Source organism: Mya arenaria, chromosome 11 (assembly GCF_026914265.1).
Source record: "Mya arenaria isolate MELC-2E11 chromosome 11, ASM2691426v1".
In the NCBI taxonomy this organism is placed as follows: Eukaryota; Metazoa; Mollusca; class Bivalvia; order Myida; family Myidae; genus Mya; species Mya arenaria.
In genome coordinates, this window is record NC_069132.1 from 38,018,368 (window position 1) to 38,043,642 (window position 25,275).

General features: G+C 33.6%; 3 protein-coding genes across 3 annotated transcripts; all 3 read right to left on the reverse strand.

The window, feature by feature from the left end:
• Positions 1-1,357: 1,357 nt before the first annotated feature.
• Positions 1,358-6,984, reverse strand: LOC128207721 (uncharacterized). Its single transcript, XM_052910831.1, has 4 exons — positions 6,850-6,984; positions 5,034-5,148; positions 3,017-3,183; positions 1,358-2,691 (listed from the first exon to the last, which is right to left on the reverse strand). Exons 1-4 carry the CDS (start codon positions 6,896-6,898, stop codon positions 2,528-2,530), a joined length of 495 nt encoding a protein of 164 aa, XP_052766791.1. The 5' UTR covers positions 6,899-6,984; the 3' UTR covers positions 1,358-2,527.
• Positions 6,985-11,043: 4,059 nt separating this feature from the next.
• On the reverse strand, positions 11,044-12,602 carry LOC128207722 (uncharacterized). The gene has a single exon (XM_052910832.1). The coding sequence runs from the start codon at positions 12,580-12,582 to the stop codon at positions 11,209-11,211; it is 1,374 nt and encodes a 457-aa protein (XP_052766792.1). The 5' UTR covers positions 12,583-12,602; the 3' UTR covers positions 11,044-11,208.
• Positions 12,603-17,336: 4,734 nt separating this feature from the next.
• LOC128207724 (cysteine and tyrosine-rich protein 1-like) lies at positions 17,337-21,302 on the reverse strand. Its single transcript, XM_052910833.1, has 4 exons — positions 21,043-21,302; positions 19,889-19,994; positions 18,650-18,825; positions 17,337-18,329 (listed from the first exon to the last, which is right to left on the reverse strand). The coding sequence occupies exons 1-4, from the start codon at positions 21,089-21,091 to the stop codon at positions 18,154-18,156; spliced, it is 507 nt and encodes a 168-aa protein (XP_052766793.1). The 5' UTR covers positions 21,092-21,302; the 3' UTR covers positions 17,337-18,153.
• Positions 21,303-25,275: the final 3,973 nt, after the last annotated feature.

The window sequence follows — 25,275 nt, forward strand, 5'->3', positions numbered from 1 at the left end:
ATCCATTTAACATGACGCAACCGAGAGCCTAGAGCCGTCCGGCGATTCACTTGTCGGTGGATGGTCAAAGTAATCCGTTTGGTTAACAACCATGCTCTTTTTCATCGACGAAATATAATCCCTTACTTGTTTTCAATCTCAGCCAAAATCTTTCTCTTACCCTTTTATCACACTTGGCTTGTAAAGAAGTTGCTGAATAGGATTAGCATTGTTTCCATGATAATATCCGAAACCTGAATCTTATATTTTACTCGAATATTGGAAGGTTTCTTTCTCAAACTATTTTTTTATGATTTCAAAGATTTTATTTTCATGCTTTTCGGTGAAATATGAATTTTTCAGTGAAATAAGTCCAAAATGTGAAGTGAAAATATAAACTTTCAGAACTACTTTTAAAACCCAATGAAGTAACTTCCCCTTGATAAAAACAGAAGACTTCACTTTGAACCAGAAAATGTTAGCAAATAAAATATTCCAAATTTAAAAAAAATGTTACATAAATTTAAATAAATATATATTTGGAAATAAACAACTTACCATTTATTAGTAAAATGGTTATCCCACTTTACAAACGTTTGATTTAATTTCAATCTGAATGTTTCAACAATTGCTTTCATACCAAACAAATTACAGACGAAAACAGCTGTTCTAACATAAATAGAATGTTATGTCAACGTTCAAATATATTTTGAACTGTTTGTCGTTGTAATGCATAATACGAACTTCCCTGAAAATTCACACAACAATACAGATTTACTCATATACCCAACCCACACCTCAAAATGTGTCAACAAACTAGCATGGTCCTCATTATTACCAGGAAATCGACCTGTCTTCAGGTAAAACATACTGGTATCTAACAGTTTAATGATTGTATATCCATGTATCATGAAATGCACTCTAAAACTGAGAAAAAAGATATCCAATGATTATTCGCAATTGTTTTGCTAACACATTCGACCTTTTTAATTTCCATTCAATGAATGGCGGCGTAGTAATTTGGTTACGTATTCATGCCCCGCTCAAAAATAAAAGTATGTTCTTCATTTGTTTTGGAATATGGTTGCACTGATAAAAAATCATTGATTACTGTTCATGAAATATTTGCACTTTAAACGAGCAAATAATCATCCTACAAAAAGAATATCAGAGAACTTTTTCTCAACAAACCGGAAAAAAAACATTGACGTCATCTGCTATTATATATATCGAATTTGCGTGAGGGGCGTCCCACGAGTTACTGCGTAAAACACCCTTTTCAAAAAGGGGGTACTTAAGAAAATAAAATAAAATACTAATGAAACGAAAATAAGCATAAAAGAAACAGTATTTGTTTCAGTGTATGATCGTATTTTACTTCGCAACTTGTAAAAATATCTAATTCTATGACACTCGTGAAATAAAATATATAGTCATTGCCTTTGGATTCACAACTTTATATGAATCATGTTACATGAACTGATGATTGTTGATTTCCTGCATCTCACCTGGCTTATTTATTCAGATTCATAGGCGGAAGTTTAAAAGCTTATATGCCTTTAATTGGCTGATTAAACTGACTTCAGTCCTGTTTCTCACAATATAATACCTGTCAACTCTGGTACCACGAACCACTGAAAGAGATGGGTTAGCTTGGGCCTTTGACTCATTATTGTACGTTACAGGAATTTGTTAATTTCTTGCAGCGATTTTAATAGTAGTTTAACCATTACAATAAAACACACCTTAAATGACATATAAAACAATGATGAACGGTGTTATTTATTCAAACATGTCTTTCAAAAAAAGTTTTTCAATGGATAATTTTTTCGCACAATACACTACCATACTCACTTAACCATGAAATAAAACAGGATTTGTATTATATTAAATGAGATATCAAGGTGAAAATACAAGTGAAAACTTATGTGAATGCCCTTTTTGTGTCACTGATAGTTCCAAGGCGGTACTCCCAACATTTAACGGTAAAGCAATTTGGATGAAGATTTGTTTGTGGTTTTTGTATTTGTGTATAGGGTGTAAGTTTGTTTTCATTTGGGATTATGCGGTAAGTATGTTTTTGGTGTTTATATTTGTGTATATTGAGTAAGTGTGTTTTGGGTGTTTGTATTTGTGTATATGGTGAAGGTTTGTTTTGAGTGTTTAAATTTGTGCTTGTGATGTTATAATGTTTGTGTTTATAGTTCATTATCATTTGGACACTTGTAATGTACCTCTTAGCTGGGTTTATTTTTTTAATTTTCGGTTACAAGGCTTGTCCCTGTATTTTCGTTGTATAATTAACTGACGATTAAGGCTAATTGATTTAATCAGTTTTCTGTAAATGACTTAATGTAAGATTTCCTTTAAGAAAACGCAGATAAGTGATCATATTCTTATGGAACCGTTTGATCCATTGTCGACCGTTGAGGTGTTTTTACTAAATGCACGCTCATAATGTAGATGCACATGTTCGCACTTTTATTTCCGCCTCAAAAAAACTATCAGCAAGTTAACGAGTTTGAATATCTTGACATAAAACGCCATTCTAATTGGCGACGCCTTTTCCATATGGAGAAGGCCCCTGCATCGCCGGGTTGTTGACACCGGTTGTTCCCGGGGCCATATGTCCGGTTTGAAGGGGTGGCTGAGCCGGGTACGGCTGCTGGCCGTAATGTGCCTGTCGCATCTGGGCCCCGTGTGTCATATGATCTATAAAAACAAAGAATAATAGTTACGTTTTAACCTGTGAACTGCTTCTTCTAGTTAATCTATTTCAAATAAATGTTGAATAAGGCTATGGGGTCTTAGAAAGAACGAAAGCAGCAATGCTTAAACGTCACATCACAATCTTATCAAAAACAATAATAAGATAATTCAGTAACACGAAATACTAATTTCGGTTCAAAACAATTAACATACAGCAATGAAACATTCCATTACTGAATCGTTTTTGCTATTTTGCTGTTTTCCGAATTAGAACTGTCAACGAAACTTTTAGGCATTAGATCACAGTGCTTTTAAAAGTAGTTCATACTCATGATGTAAGGGCCGCTAGCTGCCGTAGTGAAAGTTTGCCCTTGCTGCCCACGTGAGTTCCGCGTACAGCAGACACAGCAGACGATAATGCTGATAACGGTGCCGATCAGAATCGCACAGCCAACCACAATGCCGACGATGGGTCCGACAGCGAGGGAATAATAACTGAAAATCGATAAACGGAAAATAACATGATCACACCAAGATTATATTCTACAAACACGCTTCTTGCTTAATTAATCCTAAGTCAAATAGTTGCTTTTTCTCCAGCCGGGATTGTCAAATGTGTGGCAGCCATCGTCTTTACTAAAAGTGCAGTAACACTATGAAGACTGTTCCCTATTTGGTAAAATTGTCGGACGACCATAAGTTTAAGTTTAAATTTTGACCTTCACATTTGCAGAAGTCAATGACAGTATACTTGTTTCTTCATGTGACTCTGCCGTTACGTTGTATATGGTAAAAAATCATGCCGTAATTGTTACGTTATAATATGTCTATCAAAGCTCAAGTCAAATCAAACGGGCGACGTTTTAAGAGCTGAACTTGGTGGTCCCGGAGAAAGGGTAATATTTTTTATGCGACCACGAACGCGGACGAACGCGTTAATACCTATATAATGCATGAACATTCTTGAAAAAAAACACTTGGCTAATCACAACCATTCGCGAATGCTGTTAGTCAATACTTACGGCTTAGCTTGTCGTAGGGATACGGGTAGAGACTGGTGGAGGGAACTCAACTATAGCAAAATATATTTCGGTCAAACATTATGCCCCCTTGGCGAACTTCTAATCTGTTATAAACATGTGGAAGATTGAATAAACGTGTTTTATAAAGAAATGCACCGATCATTAATGGATGTACAAACGTTTCGGGAAAGTGAGGACAATTATGATGAAATATACTTTAACTTATACTAGTAATACTTAATACTTAATACATACTTACTTATAATAATACGTATCTACTGACAGACTGACGACTTTCTGTTTGCCTAGTCTTACGAAAACCTAAAATCAATTCTTAGTCGCTGAGAGTCGTAGATTGTGGTGGATTATATTTAGCATGACCGAAGTTATTGTCACGGGACTAAACGTTTACCGGAACATTAACAAAGAAGTACAATTAAAGAAACATGCTGCGCTTTCTTCTGAATGCTCATATGAACTACGTGTAGCTTCTGATTAAGCAAAATCAATTTATAAGAAGACTAAGGCTATCCAACCTATTTATGAGAGTAACACAAATAATGGAATTACTTATGTAAACATTTACTTTCAGGTTATGCGCTGATCAGAATTTTAGATGTGAAATAGATGTTGTACGGTTGATGTACTTGACAACACAAAAAACAGAGACAGTATAAAAAATGCTTAGTTAGTTTTACAAGTACTTGAACTAAAGTTGATGTTATTCTTGGGCTACAAAAATCCTCGTGAAACTTTCCTTTATACATATTTTTGCACAAAAAGAAAAATCATAAAAAACCTGGGCTTCAGGATTAGAACAGTTGCCATGTACGAAAACCTTTGTATAACGTTTGGCTTGAATATGGCGCTACCTTTCAGCTTTCTTACAAAATTGTATGTTTAAACGCAAACTAAAATGTTTCAACAAAATCTGTTCATTTAAATCATCGAGACCCAAAAGCAGCATAATTAACCATCAATGGGCCGACTGTTTTAAACTTTAAAACACTTAAGAGTTAACAACCATCTTTACGTCATCGATGTTAACATTCAAATACTTACTGCTCAGGACGTTGAATAGATAAACTTGTCATATGCAGTATTTCTAACAAGATTCGAACTGTATATGATTTGTTAATATATGAGCACATTATCACTTTTTCTAGATTCTAATGATCTCAGTAAAACACGTTGTTAACTTTAACAAAGTTTTGAACAATCATCCCATTCATTTCAGTTTCGAAACGATGAAAACTACTAGCGATTTCTGATTGACACATTGCCTAAAGAGAATTTATGCCTAACAATACTAAAATGTCATACCTGTCACAACACTTTTCATAGTTTAAATGATCAGGATCAGTGCAACATCCATAAGAGCAGTATTCCGCGGAGCTACTTAACCATGTGTACGTGTTACAAGTGTGGCCTGCGATCACTGGCAAAAAAAGAAAACATGACGTGGTATATATAACCTACATTTCGAGTTGCTAAAGACAAACTGTAAAACATAGGCAGTTACCATTTGTATTTAAATTCAGGCTAGGTCTAATGGGCAATTCTCTCCCCGTGGAATACCGTTTTGGATCGGAATCCCGCGTGATTTATATGTGTTGGTTATTGGCTTCTTTGATTATTTCAAACATTTTAGCATGCTCTTCCAGGATATATATCATTCCCGGAACATAGTGTTCAAATACATCTAAGACAAAAACATAATTACATTTATATCAAGTTGCATATTGAACACCACTCCAGTAAGTTCCAGCTTAAAGAGATTATAATGACTTCTTTTAGATTTCAGGTAAACCAAAACTAATCAAAATGTACAAAATGCCAATGGTACAAGTAAACAGATATAAAAAAAGTCCGTCCGTTAAATTAATCTGAATTTCACTAATCATTTACTGCCTATGAGAGCAAAGACTTTAAAAAAAAAACTCTGGAGAAAATTTGTTTATCCTTACAAACTTTTTATCAATATTCTTGTCTTGAGTTGACAATAAAAATGAGGTAACTTCTCGAAATACCTTTATCAGCACTTCATTACATTATAGACTTTAAGATTAACAGCATTGAATTAAAACCTGAATAATTATTTTTGTTAAAGGGCTAATAAAAGTCTATAAATGACCCCACCACATCCAACGCCAATCCTGAGTATTACATCGTCTGTTTATTTGCCACTGGGATAATGACCTTTATCAGATAAGACCAATATTATACTCCTGTGCATTATGCACTAAAGTGACATGGTATTTTTGTTCAGACTTTTTGTTTTTTATTCAGCTTTAAGATAATTAAAACAACATTTACTAAAATAGATGGGGTATAATAATGATCAGATTGGCAAAGAAGTCGATAATCTACATGTTTATGTACAGTAATAAACTATAAGTGCTACGTTAACCCAAAAGCATATGATCGGAAAATCCTTAAGGCTATAAATACCTTTTATATAAATGTAAAGATTATGACAAGAAACCTACAATTTATTTCAAATGTTCGATACTTTTGTTTGTTCAATATTAAATTGTACTGCAGCAGTAAATGGGAACTAGGAAGTTATATTCTACTGTTTTCTAATAAACATTTATCAAACCAATCATTGTTCTATCGTAAGAATACATGTACATGTACATGACTTCAATTGTCAACGTAGTCTAAACATCATCATCATCAATGATAACAAATAGTTTAAATACAAATTGTATATCAATTAATTGATAAAAATCCAGCTCATGAAGCGAAGAAATATTAATTTGTATTAAATTACATAAACTATTTGAACTCAGTTTCAATCTGCCAGGTTATCAAAACTATATTTCCCGGAGAACCTAACCTTGGCATCCGTAAAACCACTTAAACGGCATCCGGTGTACCATATGGGTGACACCCTTTTTAATACTTAGTTAAATGGTCATGCCTGATGTCTGATAAAAGTATAATGTTAGAAAAACACTGAGTTAAGTTTCTAACAAGAATTATTTGTAGAATAATCATTCTTTTGCATTTACTTATTTATTCTCTTAAACTGTGAAGTCGTGAAACCAAAACATATATCTTATATACCAATATATAGTCAAATATGTATGACAACATTATACATGTAAATATACAAATACTACGAATTACTTACCAAATGGAAGTACAAACGCGATCGTTAAAACATATAAAATATCCGCCATAATTTTAAAGAATCATAAATTTGGCAATAACAACTCTAACATGGGAACAAGGTTGACTCTAGTTATTTTATCTAAGGCTCTCGAAACTGTGACCTGTGGTTTCAAAATAGTATAAATGCAAGGGACGTGCCGATTTAACGTTTCAATATAGAAATACATGGGCTTTGATAGGGATACTTAAACCAAACATTTATTCACTCTCTAAAATATCTTTAGTTCAGGTTAAGTTCTTTTTAATGGTTTTATAATAAACTGTCGAAAATAATAATTGGTTGCATTCACTGATGATGAACGTTTTGGTTTTAAATTACTGCCAATATCACATATTAAGAATGCAATCTTCTTCTTTATTTAGTGAAATGTGAGAAAGACTTAATCATTATGAATTTCAATTTTCGTGGGTGTAAATATACTGCGACTCATCCACTATTTACTCCTTGTGTCAGAGTTTGCGTTTACAATATATTTACAATTGAGGTTGTATTTTAAGTCAATGAGATGACCTGACGTAAAATCTTAATGATTCAAAAAGGCTCGTTCGCTACGTTCACTACGCCCATTCTAAATATTTTACTTCATGTTATCGAACTATTACATTAACCATCTGAATCTGAGTTTGTTGTGAAACTGTTAATACTAAAGTCCTGGTGGTAATAATACAATATTTATTTCAAATTAAATCTCTCAATTTAATCTAAAAAAATGCCCAAGAAATATGATAACGAAACCTGGAAAAAAATAAGGGACTCGTGAACTTGTACTAAGAAAATGAAAACAAATAACACAAAAAGAGTTATGTGAAAAGGGTACTTATGTTCGTTCGTTTTAAGTGTACAGTGAATTAATTCATTGTCGGCCCTTGCGTTCCATGGAAAATATAAACACGTTTTTTAAGTGCAAATACGTTGACATAATCATGCGATTAGGTTGTTTATGGAAAACAGTTGACATTTTATTTTACGCGTCTGAACATTATCTATTTGAATGCTGTTATCTGTTATTCTTTGTGACTTGTGTAGTAGACTGTGATTATTAAAAGAACAACTTATAAGAATGTGCGCTTGTTTGCTATATAACAGAACGAGCTGAAAGAAGAGTTAACGTATAAGACCCATATAAAACAAAAATTTCAATATTTGATCTTTATTCATATCAAGGAATATAATGTATGTGAGAACAGCAGCCTTGTACAGCAAAGGTGTTTGCAGTTTACGTTTTCGGTTTGCTTCCCCGCTTGCAGTGTATGCGTTTTGATGTAGCAGGGAAACAGAGTCGCAATACTATAATTTGAGCAATTTTTAATATATGAGTAAATGGAAACTTTATTTGCATTTTACTAAAATGTTTCATAATATAAGGATAATGTAACAAATTCATTTTCTTTATTTTTTCTGTATCATCAGATCATCAAGTTTGTTAGATTCTTATACAATGTAAATGTAAATATTAGTTATTTCTTTATTGAAATGTTAACACTTAAGTAAGTATTGAAATTCGCACCCAATACAATTTACGTTACAAAGATAATACAACCCATTATATGAGCTTTTCTGTGTGTTTGTTTTGTGCCACAAACACATTATTGATATAAGAACGTAAGAAAGATATTCATATAAAATGAAAAGTACTAGTGCCGAAATATAACATTCAAAAAAAGAATTTTCCTAGCATACATGTGCTATTATATTTCCGAATTAGTAAGCACATGTAAATTTTTTGCACCACTGTGCATATGATTTTCAACTGTGTTACATAGCTCGCCTTAATATTAAGGAATATATCGAGTACATGTGTTGATACCTTGAAAAAAACATTTGTATTGTCCAATTTATTCTGCTGGTTGTTAATACAATTTATTTGGCTTGTGTTAAATGGGAAGAGGGATAGTCATTTAACAAATGATATTGACCTTTCACTGTAGTCTTACTAGTATTAGATGAACTTTTTGTTTGCTGCGTGTTTATAAAACTATTTTGGTTTGAGTGTAACAGGAAGTGAGATTATGATATCGGATACGGGGTCAACCTTGCTCTATGATTTTAACACGATGGCTCGAGTGTAGAAGTGCATTGTGCTCTAAGCTGATAAAACCCCACTTAGCCTGAACACAAAACTTAAATTGAATTATATTTCAAACGACCATACATCATAACCAGAATGTATCAAAGGTTAAAGCAGCCTATATACAATACTGTGAAATTGCTGCAGTTGATAGACCGCGTTAGGGTCGAAACGTGGTGACATACTCGGATGCAGGTTGAGACCCACTCTGGACGGAAGATGGGGACATACACTAACTGAACGTTGAGAAAGACTCTCACTGGAAAAATGATGTTTTGTTCTGACGCGTAAATTGTTACATACTCACTGGTGTGAGGAACATACAGTTCGAATCACGTTTCATGAACACTTGTCAATCTGCATTACTCTTTTCTTATTTCTCTCAGACGCAATCTAACGAAGGCCACAGCTTATGAGCCATTAATTGGCTCTTTTAAACTGACTTGCGTCTTTTTTGTGTCACAATATTTGAGCGTTTAAAGAGACATATGCATATTACAGGAACTTTCAAAATTTAAATGGCGGTAGTGATGTTAAGTATTTTGTGTTTGGTTTACTTCGTTTTTACTGAAAACAACAGTTATATATGAAATACCAAACAACCAGTTTATTTAGTGATGGCGTGCAGTCGACAGAGAAAACCCATGTAAGATATGTGTTATGAAATATGGTTGTCATTGTATATAAACACAATTCAATGTTTTATACCTTGATAAATATATACATTTCACGATAGTAAACACAACACTCCTATGGAAAAAGCCTGTAGTAATAAGAATAACATAAGACAATAGGCGGAGCAGCTCTGAGTAATCATGGTAACTATTTCTATGAATGGAAAACCAAACATCTCCTTCCATAAATTGTTAACCTTAGGTTCACATCAGAGACAGCACTGATAACTTTTGTGATGTTCTAATCTAAACATTGACGAGACTACCAGTTAATGCATTTCTTTATTATCCATTATAGCATCTTATCTGAGACTGTAGAACCTAATCTAAATAAAATTACTCATAACATTTAACATTGTTCCCTTATCGCTGTGGTATTTTAACTTCCCTCCCAGATCGAGTTATGTATGTAACTGGAGATGTTTGTGTTTTATCTGCCTGACTCAAAGTATCCCTGGATTGCTGAAAAGGAAAAGTGACACAATTTTCACTTTGTTTTTCGTTTGATTTGTCAGGCTCACGAAAATCAGTGTTGGGTATTTGTTGTAAATGCCTTCCATTTCTTGTATATGTCCAATTTTCAGTATCTTCAACGTATGGTCTTCTCTCTGGAAATGGAATCGTAACAGTACTTGTTTTTTCCCATTTCTTCTCATTGTCTTGTTTTATTCTGATATTTTGACCTTCATTCAAAAAAGTACGTGCACTCTTTTTACGTTGATTAAAGTTGGTGCTTAATACAGTTTTTAGTAATATTCTGCAACGTTTCTATAACAAAGGTGACTATTTTTGCCAAAACTAAAACACCTGTTCCATTAAACGTGTTTTTGGTTAAACTATCGACTACTATGCTTGTTTCTGGAGTTTTTCATGTATATATTCATACATTTTGTACATTTCTTAGCCTATGTTTAGTTATGAAGCATTTAGTTGTTCTTACCTTCTTTTATAACCAAGTTTAATTCTTATTTTCAGATTATTTGATAAGGAGTTGTTCTTAGAATTAAATATATTTTCCATCGTCAACATGTACTATTTTCTAGTGACCGCACACCAATCAATGAATACATATAACAAAACACTGGTTTCTGAGAGGAACAGTCTACATCTGGAAATAATTTGCCCATTGAACGTATAACCACTTATGCACATGTGCAGGATTAAAATTTCTTTTCTATGAACATTTTCATTAGAAAAAAGATATTCAATACTGTATAGAATATAAGTAACTAAATACTTCCTAAGCTATCTGATTCTCGGAATCAACGTTAACATTGTTCATAATTGCCAGTATTGTCATACAATGTGGTGGTGACAAGTGTAAGCATATATATGTGACTTACTTTGCGTTATAAAGCATTTATTAATAATAAGAGATACAAAGATATGGTACACAAATTATTTGCGCCAAACAACATATATATCACATCTTTTAAGATTTCAAAGGTACACAAAACACTTAATATTTCAATGAACGAAAACAAACGCTCAAATACAATCGTTGTTCCATGCTATTGGTTGATCAATGCTGATTCATGCACCACCCTGTGATAGAATAATATTTAAAAATTAATGTTACATTCTAAGTTTATACATTCCAGCGTCGATAATACTGTCTTCAGTCGTATAGGGTTGTTTCTCATCTTGTTTTGATTCAGCCCGGGTAAGACTTTTACAACGTGCATAACCAACGTTGAATGAATTTGGAGAGGTGTGTTTTCCAATTTCAATCAAAGTTGTCATTATGTCCAACATGTATTGTCGAATCCTGTTTACCTCGACTGGCTCATAAAGTCGCTGCTGAATCAGATTTGAATCCATGAAAAGATTACAAAACCCCAGCCTACCTCCAACCTTTTTATCGAGTATCGGAAGGCCCCTTACTAAGACTTTTAAGACATCGAAGAGACATTCATATTCACTGTCTTTGGAGTCACAGTTGCCGCTATGTATGAGGACACACGTCTTCAGGATGAAAGAGGATATCACTGTATGGTCACGAAAGAAAAACTTCAGAAGTTTTATACAGTTTTTATGAGTTTCTGAGAGCTGTTGGATAAGTTCTACTTCTGTGTTTGTGAAGGCAAATTGATAGTGCATCATGCTCTCAAAGCATTTTCTTGCTGGCATCAGCAAAAAACTGTTGACCTCCAAGATCTTTTTTGTATTTCTTTCTGACAACCCATACACATCTTTTTCAGAAAATACCTTTCTAACGTCCTCAACGAATATTGCTGGAGCAATATCAACATCCACCTTTAAAGATGGTGAGTGATCATTCTTCGGTTTCCACATAATTTCAACACTGTAAACAGGACCGTGAAAATCAGGTGATCCGTTGAACATCATTATTCCAGAAGATTTTTCAATGCGTACCTCTTTGCATGCTTCAAATGCATTCGTAAATATTTTCTTTTCATAGTGTTTATAGTCCCAAAACGATCCATTGGCTTTATCGAGGAAGGCACATATATCACTGTTTCCTTTGTACCCTTCTTTATTTGGAAACTTTATTAAAGCGTGTTCTTGTTTCACAACTGGGAATGTTTGTAATGCCTCTTCATGCTTAAATCTTTTTCGTATCCATCCACCAGCATGCGTTATTCTCTTCACATCCACATTTCCTGACCATTCTTTCAAAGCCACGATGAAATCGAACTCGCTGGGTTCAACAATGCGCGTGCCTTCAGCCATACTCCCAACTGGAAAAACCCTGCCTACCTTAAAAGCCGGGTTCAATTTTCCTAATGTTGAACAAAATAATTCCAGGCATTCTTGTGTAGATTGTTTAATGTCTTCTACTTCGTCTTGGCACCTTTTAAACTCTAATTTTTCGTTAAGTAAATGATTTAAAAACGCAGCTGTTCTAGCCTTTTCCTCTATTGTCATATTAAAGAACAGTTCTTCATAGCTTGTTAAATTGTAGGAGGAACTTGAATATCCTGCCATTTCAACAAATGTTATTTAACATTAAAGGATATACGCTTAGTGGAGTGCACATGATGAAATGCAAATGAATCACAGCTGAAAAATGCACAGCCATAGCGTATCAAATTGTTTCTAAAATGCACAGTCAGGTGCGAACGAGTTTAACAGTTTGCTATGTCTTAAAGGTGATACGCTATCAACTTATTCTTATCCAATATAAATTAGCATGAAAACGATATAGGCTTGCCTTGCAGTTGCATTATCGACATCTGGTTAGGGCAATGCGTATATCTTGTTTAAAACGGCACGTTTAATACATTTTAAGAAGTTTTACTTAATTTATGGAGGACATTGTTATGGGCACTTTTCTTACGTCCTGTATCACGTGGATTGTGGTGTATACACCATTATTCGTCAGGACCGCGAACGTTTGAAAGGTCGTTCGGAACATGCCAATGTATAATGGCTATTTGCCAATAGCCAACAAAATATTCTACTTTGATAATTATTATTTACTCCATGAACTGAAAATACTTGTGAAATAGTTGCATTCCTCAGTATGCCAGTATTTTTATGTCTATATCCTTGTTAGTCCACATTTTTAATGATATTTGTTTTTACAAAACAACAATGCATTGTAAGTTATTTTGACAAAAAACAAGCAAATGATAGTGAATTAACATACGCACTCATGTAAGAACTGCACGTGCGATTCTTATGGCAGATAATGAAAAATGGCAATCTTTTCCGAGCTGCAAATGAGCATTTTGTATCAGTAAATAAACATACATGCATGTCAGAACTGCTAGTTTGCTATTTATGGCAATAAATAGACATACGCGATCGTGTCAGAACTGCTAGTTTGCTATTCATGACCTTTAATAAACATACGCGATCGTGTCAAAACTGAGGGGGTGCTATTTATGGCAGGCAATAAACATACGTGATCGTGTCAAAACTGAGGGTGTGCTATTTATGGCAGGTAATAAATATACGCGATCGTGTTAAAACTGAGGGTGTACTATTTATGGGAGGTAATAAACATACGCGATCATGTCAAAACTGGGGGTTTGTTATTTATGGCAGGTAATAAACATACGCGATCATGTCAAAACTGGGGGTTTTCTATTTATGCCAATAGATAAACATACGCGATCGTGTTAAAACTGAGGGTTTGTTATTTATGGCAGGTAATAAACATACGCGACCATGTCAAAACTGGGGGTTTTCTATTTATGCCAATAGATAAACATACGCGATCGTGTCAAACTGAGGGTGTGCTTTTTATGGCAGTTAATTAACATACGCGATCGTGTCAAACTGAGGGTGTGCTATTTATGGCAGTTATTAAACATACGCGAACGTGTCAAACTGAGGGTTTGCTATTTATGCCAGGTAATAAATGTGAGCACTCATGTCAGATCTGCATGTGCGAAATATTTGATAGTAAATGAACACATTCCAATCAAAAATACATTCTTGTAAGTATATAAATATACGCACTTAGTTCAGAACTGCAAGTCCGACATTTATGATAGGAAACGTATAAATATGTACATATCTTTGTCAGAACTGGAAATGCGGCATGTTTATTATTAACTGATTGATTGAAATTGAAATAGTTGTCTTTGACATTGAAACATTTTAGTTTTACTGTATTGGCAATATCGCATATACATGCTTTTGGCCAAACAACAAACATAAACACCGACAAAAAAACTCAAGATCAGTTAAGTTTCACTGCATTTAATATACAACAACCTTTTTGGAGATCAATATTCTCATAGTCAAGTAAAACTTAACACATATATACTCACACACATATATATACACAAAATATATTTTTATAAATGAATATATGTATAATAATAGATACAAAGTGTAATATGAAATTTGCAGAGAAAAACATATGGCGATAATATCTCATTTTTCTAAGATTTGCAAAACGCTAACACTTCAAACTATATCAAACAATCGCTGATAGGCAATGTTATTCCATGCCGCATGCCTATAGTAAAATGATAGTTCTACATATGCATTCCTGAGTCTATCACACTGTCTTCGGACGTGTGAGGTAGTATCGAATCATTTGCTGATTCAGCTTCGATGAGACTTTTACAATGCTCATAGCTATCGTCGAAGGAAGAATGTGTGGTGCATTTCCAATATCAATCAAAGTTGTCATTATGTCTAACATGTGTTGACGAATCCTGTTCACCTCTTTTGGCTGAAAAAGTCGCTGTTGAATCAGATTGCGTTGCATAAAGATATTACAAAACCCTAGCCTTGCTCCTACAGAATCGTTAATTATTGGAAGGCCTCTTTCAAGATATCAAAGAGGCATTCCCATTCACTGCTTTTGGAGTCGCATTTGTCGCTGTGCATGATAACACATGTTTTCAGGAGGAAGGGGGATATCATTGTATGATCACGAAAGAACATCTTTAGGATTTGTTGACAGTTTTTATGAGTTCCTGTGAGCTGTTTTATTAGTTCTACTTCTATATTAGTGAACGCAAATTGATAGTGCATCATAATTTCGAAGCATTTTCGTGCTGGCATCAGTAAACAGCTGTTGACGTTAAAGAGCTTCTCGGTGAACCTTTTTGACAAACGGAACACATCTTGTTCAGAAATAACCTTTCTTACATCTTCCACAAATATTGCTGGCGCAATATCTACATCCACTCTTAAAGGTGAGGAGTCCACGTGTTTTAATTCCCACATAACATCAACACTGTAAACAGGACCGTGGAACTCGGGGAAACCTTGGAACATCATTGTTCCAGAAGTTTTTTCAATGCGTACATCTTTGCACACTTAAAACGCCTTGGAAAATATTTCCCTTTCATAATATTTATAGTCCCAAAACGTCCCATTGGTCTTTTCGAGGAAGTCGGAAATATCACTGTTAGATTTATTATCTTCGTTTTCTGATTATCGTATGAAAGCATGTTCTTGTTTCACAACTGGAAATTTACGTGATGCTTTTTCATGTGCATTATCTTTTTTAGCCATCCACCAATATGTGTTATTCTTTCGATATCCACATTTCCTGACCATTCTTGTAAAGCCACGATGAAATCAAACTCGCTAGGCTCAACAATGCGAGTGCCTTCGGCCATACTCCCAACTGGAAAAACCCTGCCTACCTTGAAGGCCGAATTCAATTCTCCAAGTGTTGAACAGAATAAATCCAGGCATTCTCGGGTAGATTGTTATATTTCTTCAACTTCAACTTTGCACCTTTTATATTCTAATTGTTCTGTACATATATCCTTCAAAAACATAGTTGTTCTAGCCTTTTCCTCCATCGTCATATTTAAAAACATTTCTTCGTATATTGTTATATCGTATGCGCTTGAAAATCCTGCCATTTTAACAAACCTCAATTCAAACTAAAATGCGAATAGCTCATGATATTAACCACTCATCACATTTGGTGAAAGATTACTGATATTACAATGAAGGAACTACGTAGATACCATGCTATGCCTGAAACGTGATATGATTTCCGCTAATAAAGTTGCGGTATGTTTGAATTGATTTTTATTGCAAACTATTTGTTGTAGAGATGTATGCATTTATTGCCCTGGTCTTTATTCAAAACTTGAACTTGATAGCGGGACAGACTTGCTTAGCAAACATGGTTTATGATCATAAATATTTTAAGCCAAATAAACCCCGAGCGTTTTATCTAATCGACGAATGATTCATGTATTTCCAATATTGCCAATACCACCTGAAGCTTGAGAGATATTTGAAATACGTATTTAATTATTGCACACTGTACGACAGTTATTCGTGTAAAAGCATTCTCAGTCAAGTCGATGACTGATTGCATAATCTTCAATCAAAAACCTTTTACAATGTTTTTTTTTTCAGAACAACCCTTGATCGAATTTAATTAAATTGAATTGAATTCATTGAAGATTTAATTGAATTCTAAGACCAACGCATGATTTATTTTAGACCAAAATGGCTCTACATGCTAAACTAGGAATAAATGTAGAATACACTTCGGATCTGAGATTTGTTGGTGGCATAAAACACATCAAGTATGACATTTTAGGTCCCGATTTGCTCAACACTGTTCATTGCCTTAACTTTGTCAGAACACACTTTGACCGCTGTTTCAATTTATATTCATTTTTTTCTATTTTCAAGATTCAATTATTAACGCTTTAGGGCATCATAATGCTGGAAATAGGTTTTCTTGGGTTTCAAACCACAACCCTGTTGTGATCGATGCAACTGACGTATGTATTTTTCCTTCCTATTGGTAAATCGTATTTCTCAGTAATGTGACTATTTTTACATTACGCAACCATCAAAAAACCAAAAGGTGTTTTCTTTTTCATCAAAAGCCTTTTTATTAATTACATCAGCAAATTGACATGCACTGGTGTATAACCCCATACTTCGATTACGAAAGCCTCCGTAACCAAGTGATTTGAATTGTACTGTAGAAGTAACATGTAGCGCGAATCACGTTACAATAAGTGTTGATTTCTTGCATCTCTCTTTTCTTTATCAATATTTTCATTTTTCAGTCTTGATGGCGCAACGTTCATAGCCTATGAGGATTTAATTAACTGTTTAAACTGGCCATTTTATTTTATCTATCAACTCTTGTACAAGACAACACTGAAAAATGGATTTTAGAACATTTAAGGAATTTGTTAAAAAATGTTGAATCAATGTTTATTGCAATTTAATCCATCAAACACACTTTAAATAAAGGTGCTGTTCAAAATAATGCAATTCTGTATACGTACAATTTTATTAACTAAAACATTTCTATAAAAATTGTAAATGATGCAAAGAAAAATATAGTGAACTGTCTATAAATGTTATACACTTATAATAATGTCAAGCAACATTGTAGAATATCGGTAAACAATACATAGTACTATTTCCAAAATACTATATGTCCAGAAAACTGGAATAATTTGGGCGAAAGTTTGAAATAGTACTGCAAAAGCAAGAATGGCTCAGCGATTGCATCTTGATGAACAGTGTACCATTGCACAAGATGAGATCTATACATAATTGAGACCTAATATAATATAGACACTTCTGGGTTTTTTAGATAGAAGTCAAAGATGTTTTATCGCACCTTTGACTACAATACTCACTTAACAATAGAATATTTCATGATATATACTATAATGCAGTGGAATATTGAGATGAAAAGTGCAAACATTTGAGATGTTTCTTTTACATGATATGCAAGGCGCGCAATGTCATACACGGTAGTTTCGGTCGTCTTGTCATCCTTTTTTGATCTTCACTATTAAAGGAAATTGGCCCTTCCCGATAAAGGCGCACGGGTATCACCGCTATGTATTTGAAGTTGATTGACATGTGATTTTCTTAGTTTTCTGGAACTGTAAATGTTTAAATGAAACACTTTTTTGAACATGTTAAGTTATCATTTACTAACGGAACCGTTCATTACGTACAAATTCCATTGTTCCCGTAGAATTATTACTACATACACGCTTGTAATGAAGGTGTGCATGTTCGCATTTCTGTTTCCATCGCGTAATATTATCTACAAGTTAACACTTTGGAATGCTTAAACATCAATTACAGGTTATTCGTATTGTTGGCGCATTTTTCATATGACGGTGGCCCCTGCATCGCCTGGCTATTGACAAGTGTAGTTCCGGGGGCCATATGTTCGGTATGAAGGGGCGGTTGAGCTGGGTATGGCTGCTGTCCGTAAGGTGTCTGTCCCGCCTGGACCCCGTATGTCATCTGATCTATAAAATCAAAGAACTATTCTCACGATTTAACCGTAGAAATATTTCTTCTAATTCATGTAATTTAAAAACCCAAGTAAATAAAAACATGAGGTTTTAGAAAGGACGAAACCAGCAATTTGTATACGTTACATCACAATTATATCAAAAGCAGTACCAAGGCTATTGAAGTAAACGAAATTAAAATTATATTCGATAAAATAAACAAACCGAATTGCACCACCCAATAACGTATTTATTATTGCCACTATAATCCACTTGGAACTGTCATCAAAAATGCTCATTCGATGAATATAAGTTCTATTCAAAGAAAATCATACTCATGATGTAAGGACCGCTAGCCCCCGTAGTGATGGTTTGTCCTTGCGTCCTACGTGAATTCCGCATACAGCAGACACAACAGACGATGATACTGATAACGATGACGATCAGAATCACACAGCCAACCACAATGCCGACGATGGGTCCGACAGCTATTCCATGATCGTAATTATAACTGAAAATCGAAACATTCAAAACTACAGATTTCTGATAAAAAACACGAGTAGATGTCATTTGATTAAAAGACTGATGTTCCATTCATTAATAAAGTAAATCTTTGATCGGATCTGTTTTATGATCGTCGTCAATCAATGATTTGAAGGTATTGCACAAACGTCATTGGGAGTCCTATTAGTTATTACTGTAGTTAGTACCTAAAGCATGAGTGCAAGTCAATATTGTCGTCTGTCAATATCAACGAATAGGCCTATAACAGGTGGTGAGAATATCTAGTTCACAAGGCTTTTAACTAACCTAAACTTATAATCAATAGTCGTGCGAAGCGTAACACTTAATCTATCTTTTCATTAATTCATTTGCTTAATTACACATGCCATACAGCAACGACAAAGGCCCGCGCACGATCGTTTAAGGCTTCCACTGATAAATTATGTGATGTCTGAATGTTGCAAAAGATGTCATTACAGGTCGAAATTAAGTTGAAATAAATAACAAATATAAAGACTGTACTATTGTTAAAATGCACTTTTACACATTTTATTTAGTCAATTAGTAATACCCTTTCAAATGATATAAACATTTTATGAGGTCACTAAGCATCCAATTTTAGCTCTTTTTTATAATAGCTCGCTTATTTGTACATGTGTATGTGTCTGTATGTGTATTTCTTTAGACCCTACGGTCAAGTATAAAGAAAATGAAAGTATTTATTTCCAACGGGGTCCTTTTACTTATTTTATTTAGTCAATTAGTAATACCCTTTCAAATGATAATAACACATAATATTGGGTCACTTAGCATCCAATTTTATTTGGACATCGTATACCTTAAGTCGTATATTGGAGCTGGTGTCCATTTTCTGGTTGCATCTTCGTCTTACATAATTTAAAGATTTTTTAAATGCACATCTGAACTGTTTAAAATTAATTATAACAGCTTGGCAACGAATTGCACTACACCATCTTAATATACAAGGCAGTGTGCATATCACATTTTCCTCTTAATATTAAAAGTAACTATTGAATGTATGCAGTAAGGCAATGGTGATATGTTCATACCTGCTACAACACTTCTCGTAGCCCGAGTGTCCATAGTCAGTGCAGCAACCATAGACGCAGTATTGAGACGAAATCCACCCGTACTTGTTACAATATTCAGCGCTCACTAGCGAAAGTAAGAATATATTATGAATCTGTATATATATTGAGCATAATTCTGAGAGCAGAAATTAAACAAAATTCGTAGAGACATTGGAATAGAAGAATATTAACTGAAATTATTTAAGGTCTTAATAATTTCTCCTAGTGATCACAAGAAATTATATATTCACAAATGCCGCAGAAAAGATGGAAATATAGTTTTCTGTGATTAAAAGTGAATCATTTAATCTTAAACCGAAATTCAACGAATTTTCTGTTTATTTTATGGTAAAACATATGCAATTAATAGGTGTTAATTGGAAAACCGCGTGCGAAACATAACATCATTACGTCATATTTGGTTTCAAACATTTTTATCTCAGCAACGTAAACGATGCATTACTTTTATTAAGCAATACTGTTTCCAAAAAATATCAGAGAAATGAAAATTTTATTCGTTAAACAAAATAAGTATTCTACTGCAGTGAATGACAACGGTCAATTAACATGATATTTCACCGAAAAGCTTACAAGAAAACCTGATAATTTAAAGCTAAATAGTGCAATAAATCCAAGGTTAAAGATCCTATCTTATTTTTGAATTTAGTTAAGATACCATATACTGCCAGTCATATTCCAATATCAATTAAAGATGCACTATTGCTCCCAAATAAGATTTACCACAATTAATACAATTGTTTAAATATACCAGCAAGGATGAATATATGTCGAAAACAATGGTTCTTATGAAGGATTTAGAGTTTAATTTGAGAGAATTTTGCAGAAAACACGGTATTTCAACCTAATGAGGCTATAGTAGTTCACTGTAAATCTTTAAGCATTCACCAATCATTTTATATATTTTGGTTTTAGCTATTAGATATACTGCTACAATCTTGTTATCAGTAATTACTATTTTCCATAAATACATTATTTAGTATGTTGTTCAAGATTTGTCACTCAAACCTTATGTTTGTTATGCATGTGTATGTATTGAATTTGAATAAGAGTGTTACTTTAAATATTCATATTACTTTATGCATATAGATAAACAAATTATACAAATCGCTTACCAAAATGAAGCATAAACACCAGTGTTAAAATATACAAAATATCCGCCATTTTGTTTACCGATCATTAAGTTTGCATTGAATGCACGTACAAGTATTCTATTGATCTCGTTTTAACTGTCAAAACCTTCTTATTGCGGGCTGTAGTATAGTGTTATTTCAAAATATTGTGAAAAGACAGTTCATTGAATGTCTAAATATAGCATAAAAACAATCCTATATCTGCCGTTAGTAATATGTTATATTACAATATACATTTGGACAAGATAATTACTCAGTGCATAGTGTTTACAGGAAGTATATGTTTACTTAAATATGTTTGCATGTATTTTGTCACGTATTCAGCATTTTCCGTGATGAATGATCTACAATAGAATATATTTACACTTTTGAAGGTGTGTTAAAAGTGACTCTGAAACTCGGATCGCTGACTGCCTACAAATTAATTATAATTAGGTTTTTTAAATTGATGTTGGGGATCGTTAAGGTAAAATCAGTCAATCTGTTTATAACAAATAAAAGGTACCACCATAATTATTGCGACTCGCTAGTCGACATAAAACAAGTCGGTATGAATACATGATGACATCATCTTTATGTACGATATGGGCTTCAATAGTTTAAGTATTTATTTTTATAACTACCAAAAGATGATATAAACCAACGCGCACGTAGGTTTATTGGTGACGCAATACCTTAAAGTGACTCGCTTATGGTTTATAAATTGCACCTTTTAAATAAGGAAATTAAATGTGACAAATCATGAGGAGTGTTAAAACAAAAATAACAAAATAACAAAAGCTGGAACCCTGGACTACTTTGTCTTGACTTTACCGGCGTTGGTTCGAATCGTACTGAAACCAAAATGCTTTTTATGCTATACATTCCTAGAGCTTTATGTTTCCAACAGGTTTTATAGCCATGCATGTATACCTCAATGTATAGTATATGAGCCATATCCAGCGAAAATACTCCCTATCGTCGTTAAGATTCTATCGTATGCCTGTGTGTGTTTTTGTACTTATTTTCTCACAACACATTTTCTCCAACGGCTTATTCTGTTAAGAATCGATTTTTCTACACATTCAATTAAATATGCAGGTCTGGTCTATTCGAACGAGTCTCAGACAAAATATTTGAAAACAGTGCTAAATCAATTGATTTGCATTGCATTCAGTAAGCAACATCCTTTACAATTGAGTACTATTATTATGTAGGCATAAGGGTTATGAAAATTATTTTTACATGTGTTGATAACCCGAATGTTCTTATTTGTTCTTAAAGTTCGTTAAATAGTTGGGTTTCATGTCATGTAAAAAAAATCAAGAAGTTTGATGCTCTTTAGTATGCATTGATTGAGAATGTCGAAGATATTCGATATTGTTGGGCTTCATGAATTCGCTATTTATGAAAGGTTCATATAGTAACATCCTTCTTCAAAACAAAATATATTTGTATAAATGCATGCATAATTAACGAAACAATGTACAAACATATGGTAGACAATTGTTTCTGCACAGAAAAATGCATATATGTATATGTACATTTTAAAGCTAAGCTATGCATACAATCCATTAAGACCCACTTCAATCGTGTAAAAAATATTTATTGTATTTGATTCAGCTTTGATGAGGCGTTCACATCCCTCATAACTATCATTCAAGGGATAATGTGTTATGCATTTTCAAATCCCTAGCAAGGAAGTCATTATGTTTAGCATGTATTTATACAGATTTCGTTTCAAACCCCAGCCTACCTCCTGAATTAATATTTGGAAATTGTCTTACTATATTTTTAAGACGTCAAAGAGGCATTCACATACACTTTTTTGGAGTCACATTTGTCACTTTAAATGAGAAAACACGTCTTCAAGATGAAATTATAATTGTATGGTCATGAAAAGAAAAGTATTATACATTTTGATATGATTTCCTGATAGCTCTTTGATAAGTGCTCCTGTGTCTGTTAAGGCAAATAGTACGTCACATTGTCGACGCATTTACTGCATGTAACCAGTATTAAACTGTTGACTTTCAATGTTTTCTCTGTAAAGCTTTTTGACAACCTATGTACAATTCGTTCACAAAATACCTTTCGAACGTCTTCCATTCTTCCATTCATATTGTTTGAGCAACATCTACAGCATCTCTCAAAGTTGATGAGTGCTCACTTCCAGGTTTCCACATACAACCAACACAGTCGACAGGGTATATTGTTATACATCATTGTTCCAGAAGATTTTATACTGCGTTCAGCTTCGCATGCTAAAGCGTGTTGATATATATTTGCTTCAAATAGAGTCTATAGTTCGGGAACAAATCATTGGCTTCGGTGAGCAAGTAGCAAATATCACGGTTATGTTTTAAAACTTATTTGTTTGAGCCTTTTCCATTTTGTTATCAGAATATCTCTGTTAATAGTTAAATCGTTCACGCTTGAAAATCCTGCCACTGAAAAAAGTTCATTGAACACTTAATTATTTAAACGTTCAACTCAAAATGCGGAATAACACATATGACTTTAAAATAATTACGTAAATACCAAACTAATCCCTACAAGTGTTTTTTCATGAGCAAATAACGTATTACAATTTTTGTCTGTATCAAATAGATAGCTTATCAAGAAAGCAGACAAATGACCTTGAAAGCCCTGGAACCCTATGCGTGTTCAAAACCTGAACATGACACCGGGCGAAACATATGTAACTGACTGGGTTGATGAGCATAACATTGTCAAGCCAAACATATAAAGGAACACATTTGTAATTTCAAGCCCATTCAAGCATTAACAATGAACCAAACAGCTGATTACGCAACTTGTATAGAAATACTTAACAATGTACTTCAGTCATTCTTGAAAAAAGCATACGTAATTTTAATCAAAAACGTTTCACAATGATTGTTCAGACCAATGATTGATTGACGATATTATATTGAGTGTCTAACGCAACGCATGATTCATTTTACAACGAAATGCCCCAATTGGAATCATGATTACACTGAACGGTTGATATATTATCTAAACGACAATGAAGATATGTAAAGTTCAAACAAAACTCTTGTATGAAAACATGGCATAAGCCAACACGATAAAATTGTTTCCTGCTTGATCTATCAAGGACGGTAATGTCTGGTGCCTCAAGGTTCATTTTTTCGTGTGAAAAGCCTCCTCGATTTAATGAGTATAAATATAGTTTTCTAAGCGTTATAGCGGTATTTGTAGAAACGACCATGTTCAACGAAGAAAAGCATTTGCTTGTTTACGATGACGCTTGTTTTAGATGTAAATCATGTCTGTATCAGAATATATCGTTCCTAATACATGTATGTGTACTATAATACGTATAAGACAGGTCATTTTGAGTAGCCCAAAGCTCTCTGCTCAATGTATAATTTTCATTACATTTTAACCGTTATAAAGTAGGCCGAGACACGGTTAACTCTATAATTAAAATAGTGTTTACGTAAGTTGTGACAAACAACATTTAAGATGTTAAATTGTTGACTGTTTCTCCCCAAACAATGAACCAGGTAACCTGTCGCACCTGACATTACTGCCCTTGTCTATGCCAATGCCATTTTCAATCTGCTTATACAGCCTATATAAAAAAAGGTAAAACCATTCAATACAGGAAAAGTCTACCCAATAAAACACTTATTATGATCGTATTTTAGGCACGCTCATCAATGATAAAGTGTAAAATTACAGACAGTAAAAATAACATTTACAAAAAAGTGAGGTTAAAGTAGCAATGTTATATAACTTGCTTATTTGACAGTCATTAATGTTGATTACTTGTACAATTGTATCACGATAAGCGTGTATACTTAAATATATGAATGGAGATGAATTTGATTTTCTGCGTAATATTTAGTAATGTCATACTCATGGTAACCCTAATTAGGACCTTTATTCAGTAAAAGGTGTTGGTGTTTATTGGTTTCTTAAAATGTACATGACTGACCATCGCATGAGCTTGGGAATAAAGCGCCTATTAGCGGGGGCAATAGCCTTTCATGACTCACTTATAACTGAAGGGGGACTACATCGGTACAAAAAATACCGTCGAAAGTTCAATTGCTCCATAGATCATAGTAGATAGACATTTTGGTTTATTCTGCACTGTATTATTTAGGCTAGTACTTTACGTTTACGTACAAACGCACGTCTACCATTTAAACGGAATAATTGTAGAATACACGTCGGAATCGTGATACTTTGGTAGAATGAAACCCA

Bases quoted from the DNA above. Each gene is read 5' to 3' on its own strand.
- LOC128207724 (XM_052910833.1), bottom strand. From the start codon at position 21,091: ATGGCGGATATTTTGTATATTTTAACACTGGTGTTTATGCTTCATTTT. The intron at 19,995-21,042 runs GTAAGCGATTTG...TACTTTCGCTAG, and splicing joins GGTGTTTATGCTTCATTTTG to TGAGCGCTGAATATTGTAAC. The intron at 18,330-18,649 runs GTATGATTTTCT...TTGATTTTATAG, and splicing joins TAGCGGTCCTTACATCATGA to ATCAGATGACATACGGGGTC.
- LOC128207722 (XM_052910832.1), bottom strand. From the start codon at position 12,582: ATGGCAGGATATTCAAGTTCCTCCTACAATTTAACAAGCTATGAAGAA.
- LOC128207721 (XM_052910831.1), bottom strand. From the start codon at position 6,898: ATGGCGGATATTTTATATGTTTTAACGATCGCGTTTGTACTTCCATTT. The intron at 5,149-6,849 runs GTAAGTAATTCG...TTTTTTTGCCAG, and splicing joins CGCGTTTGTACTTCCATTTG to TGATCGCAGGCCACACTTGT. The intron at 2,692-3,016 runs GTATGAACTACT...TTGTTTTTATAG, and splicing joins TAGCGGCCCTTACATCATGA to ATCATATGACACACGGGGCC.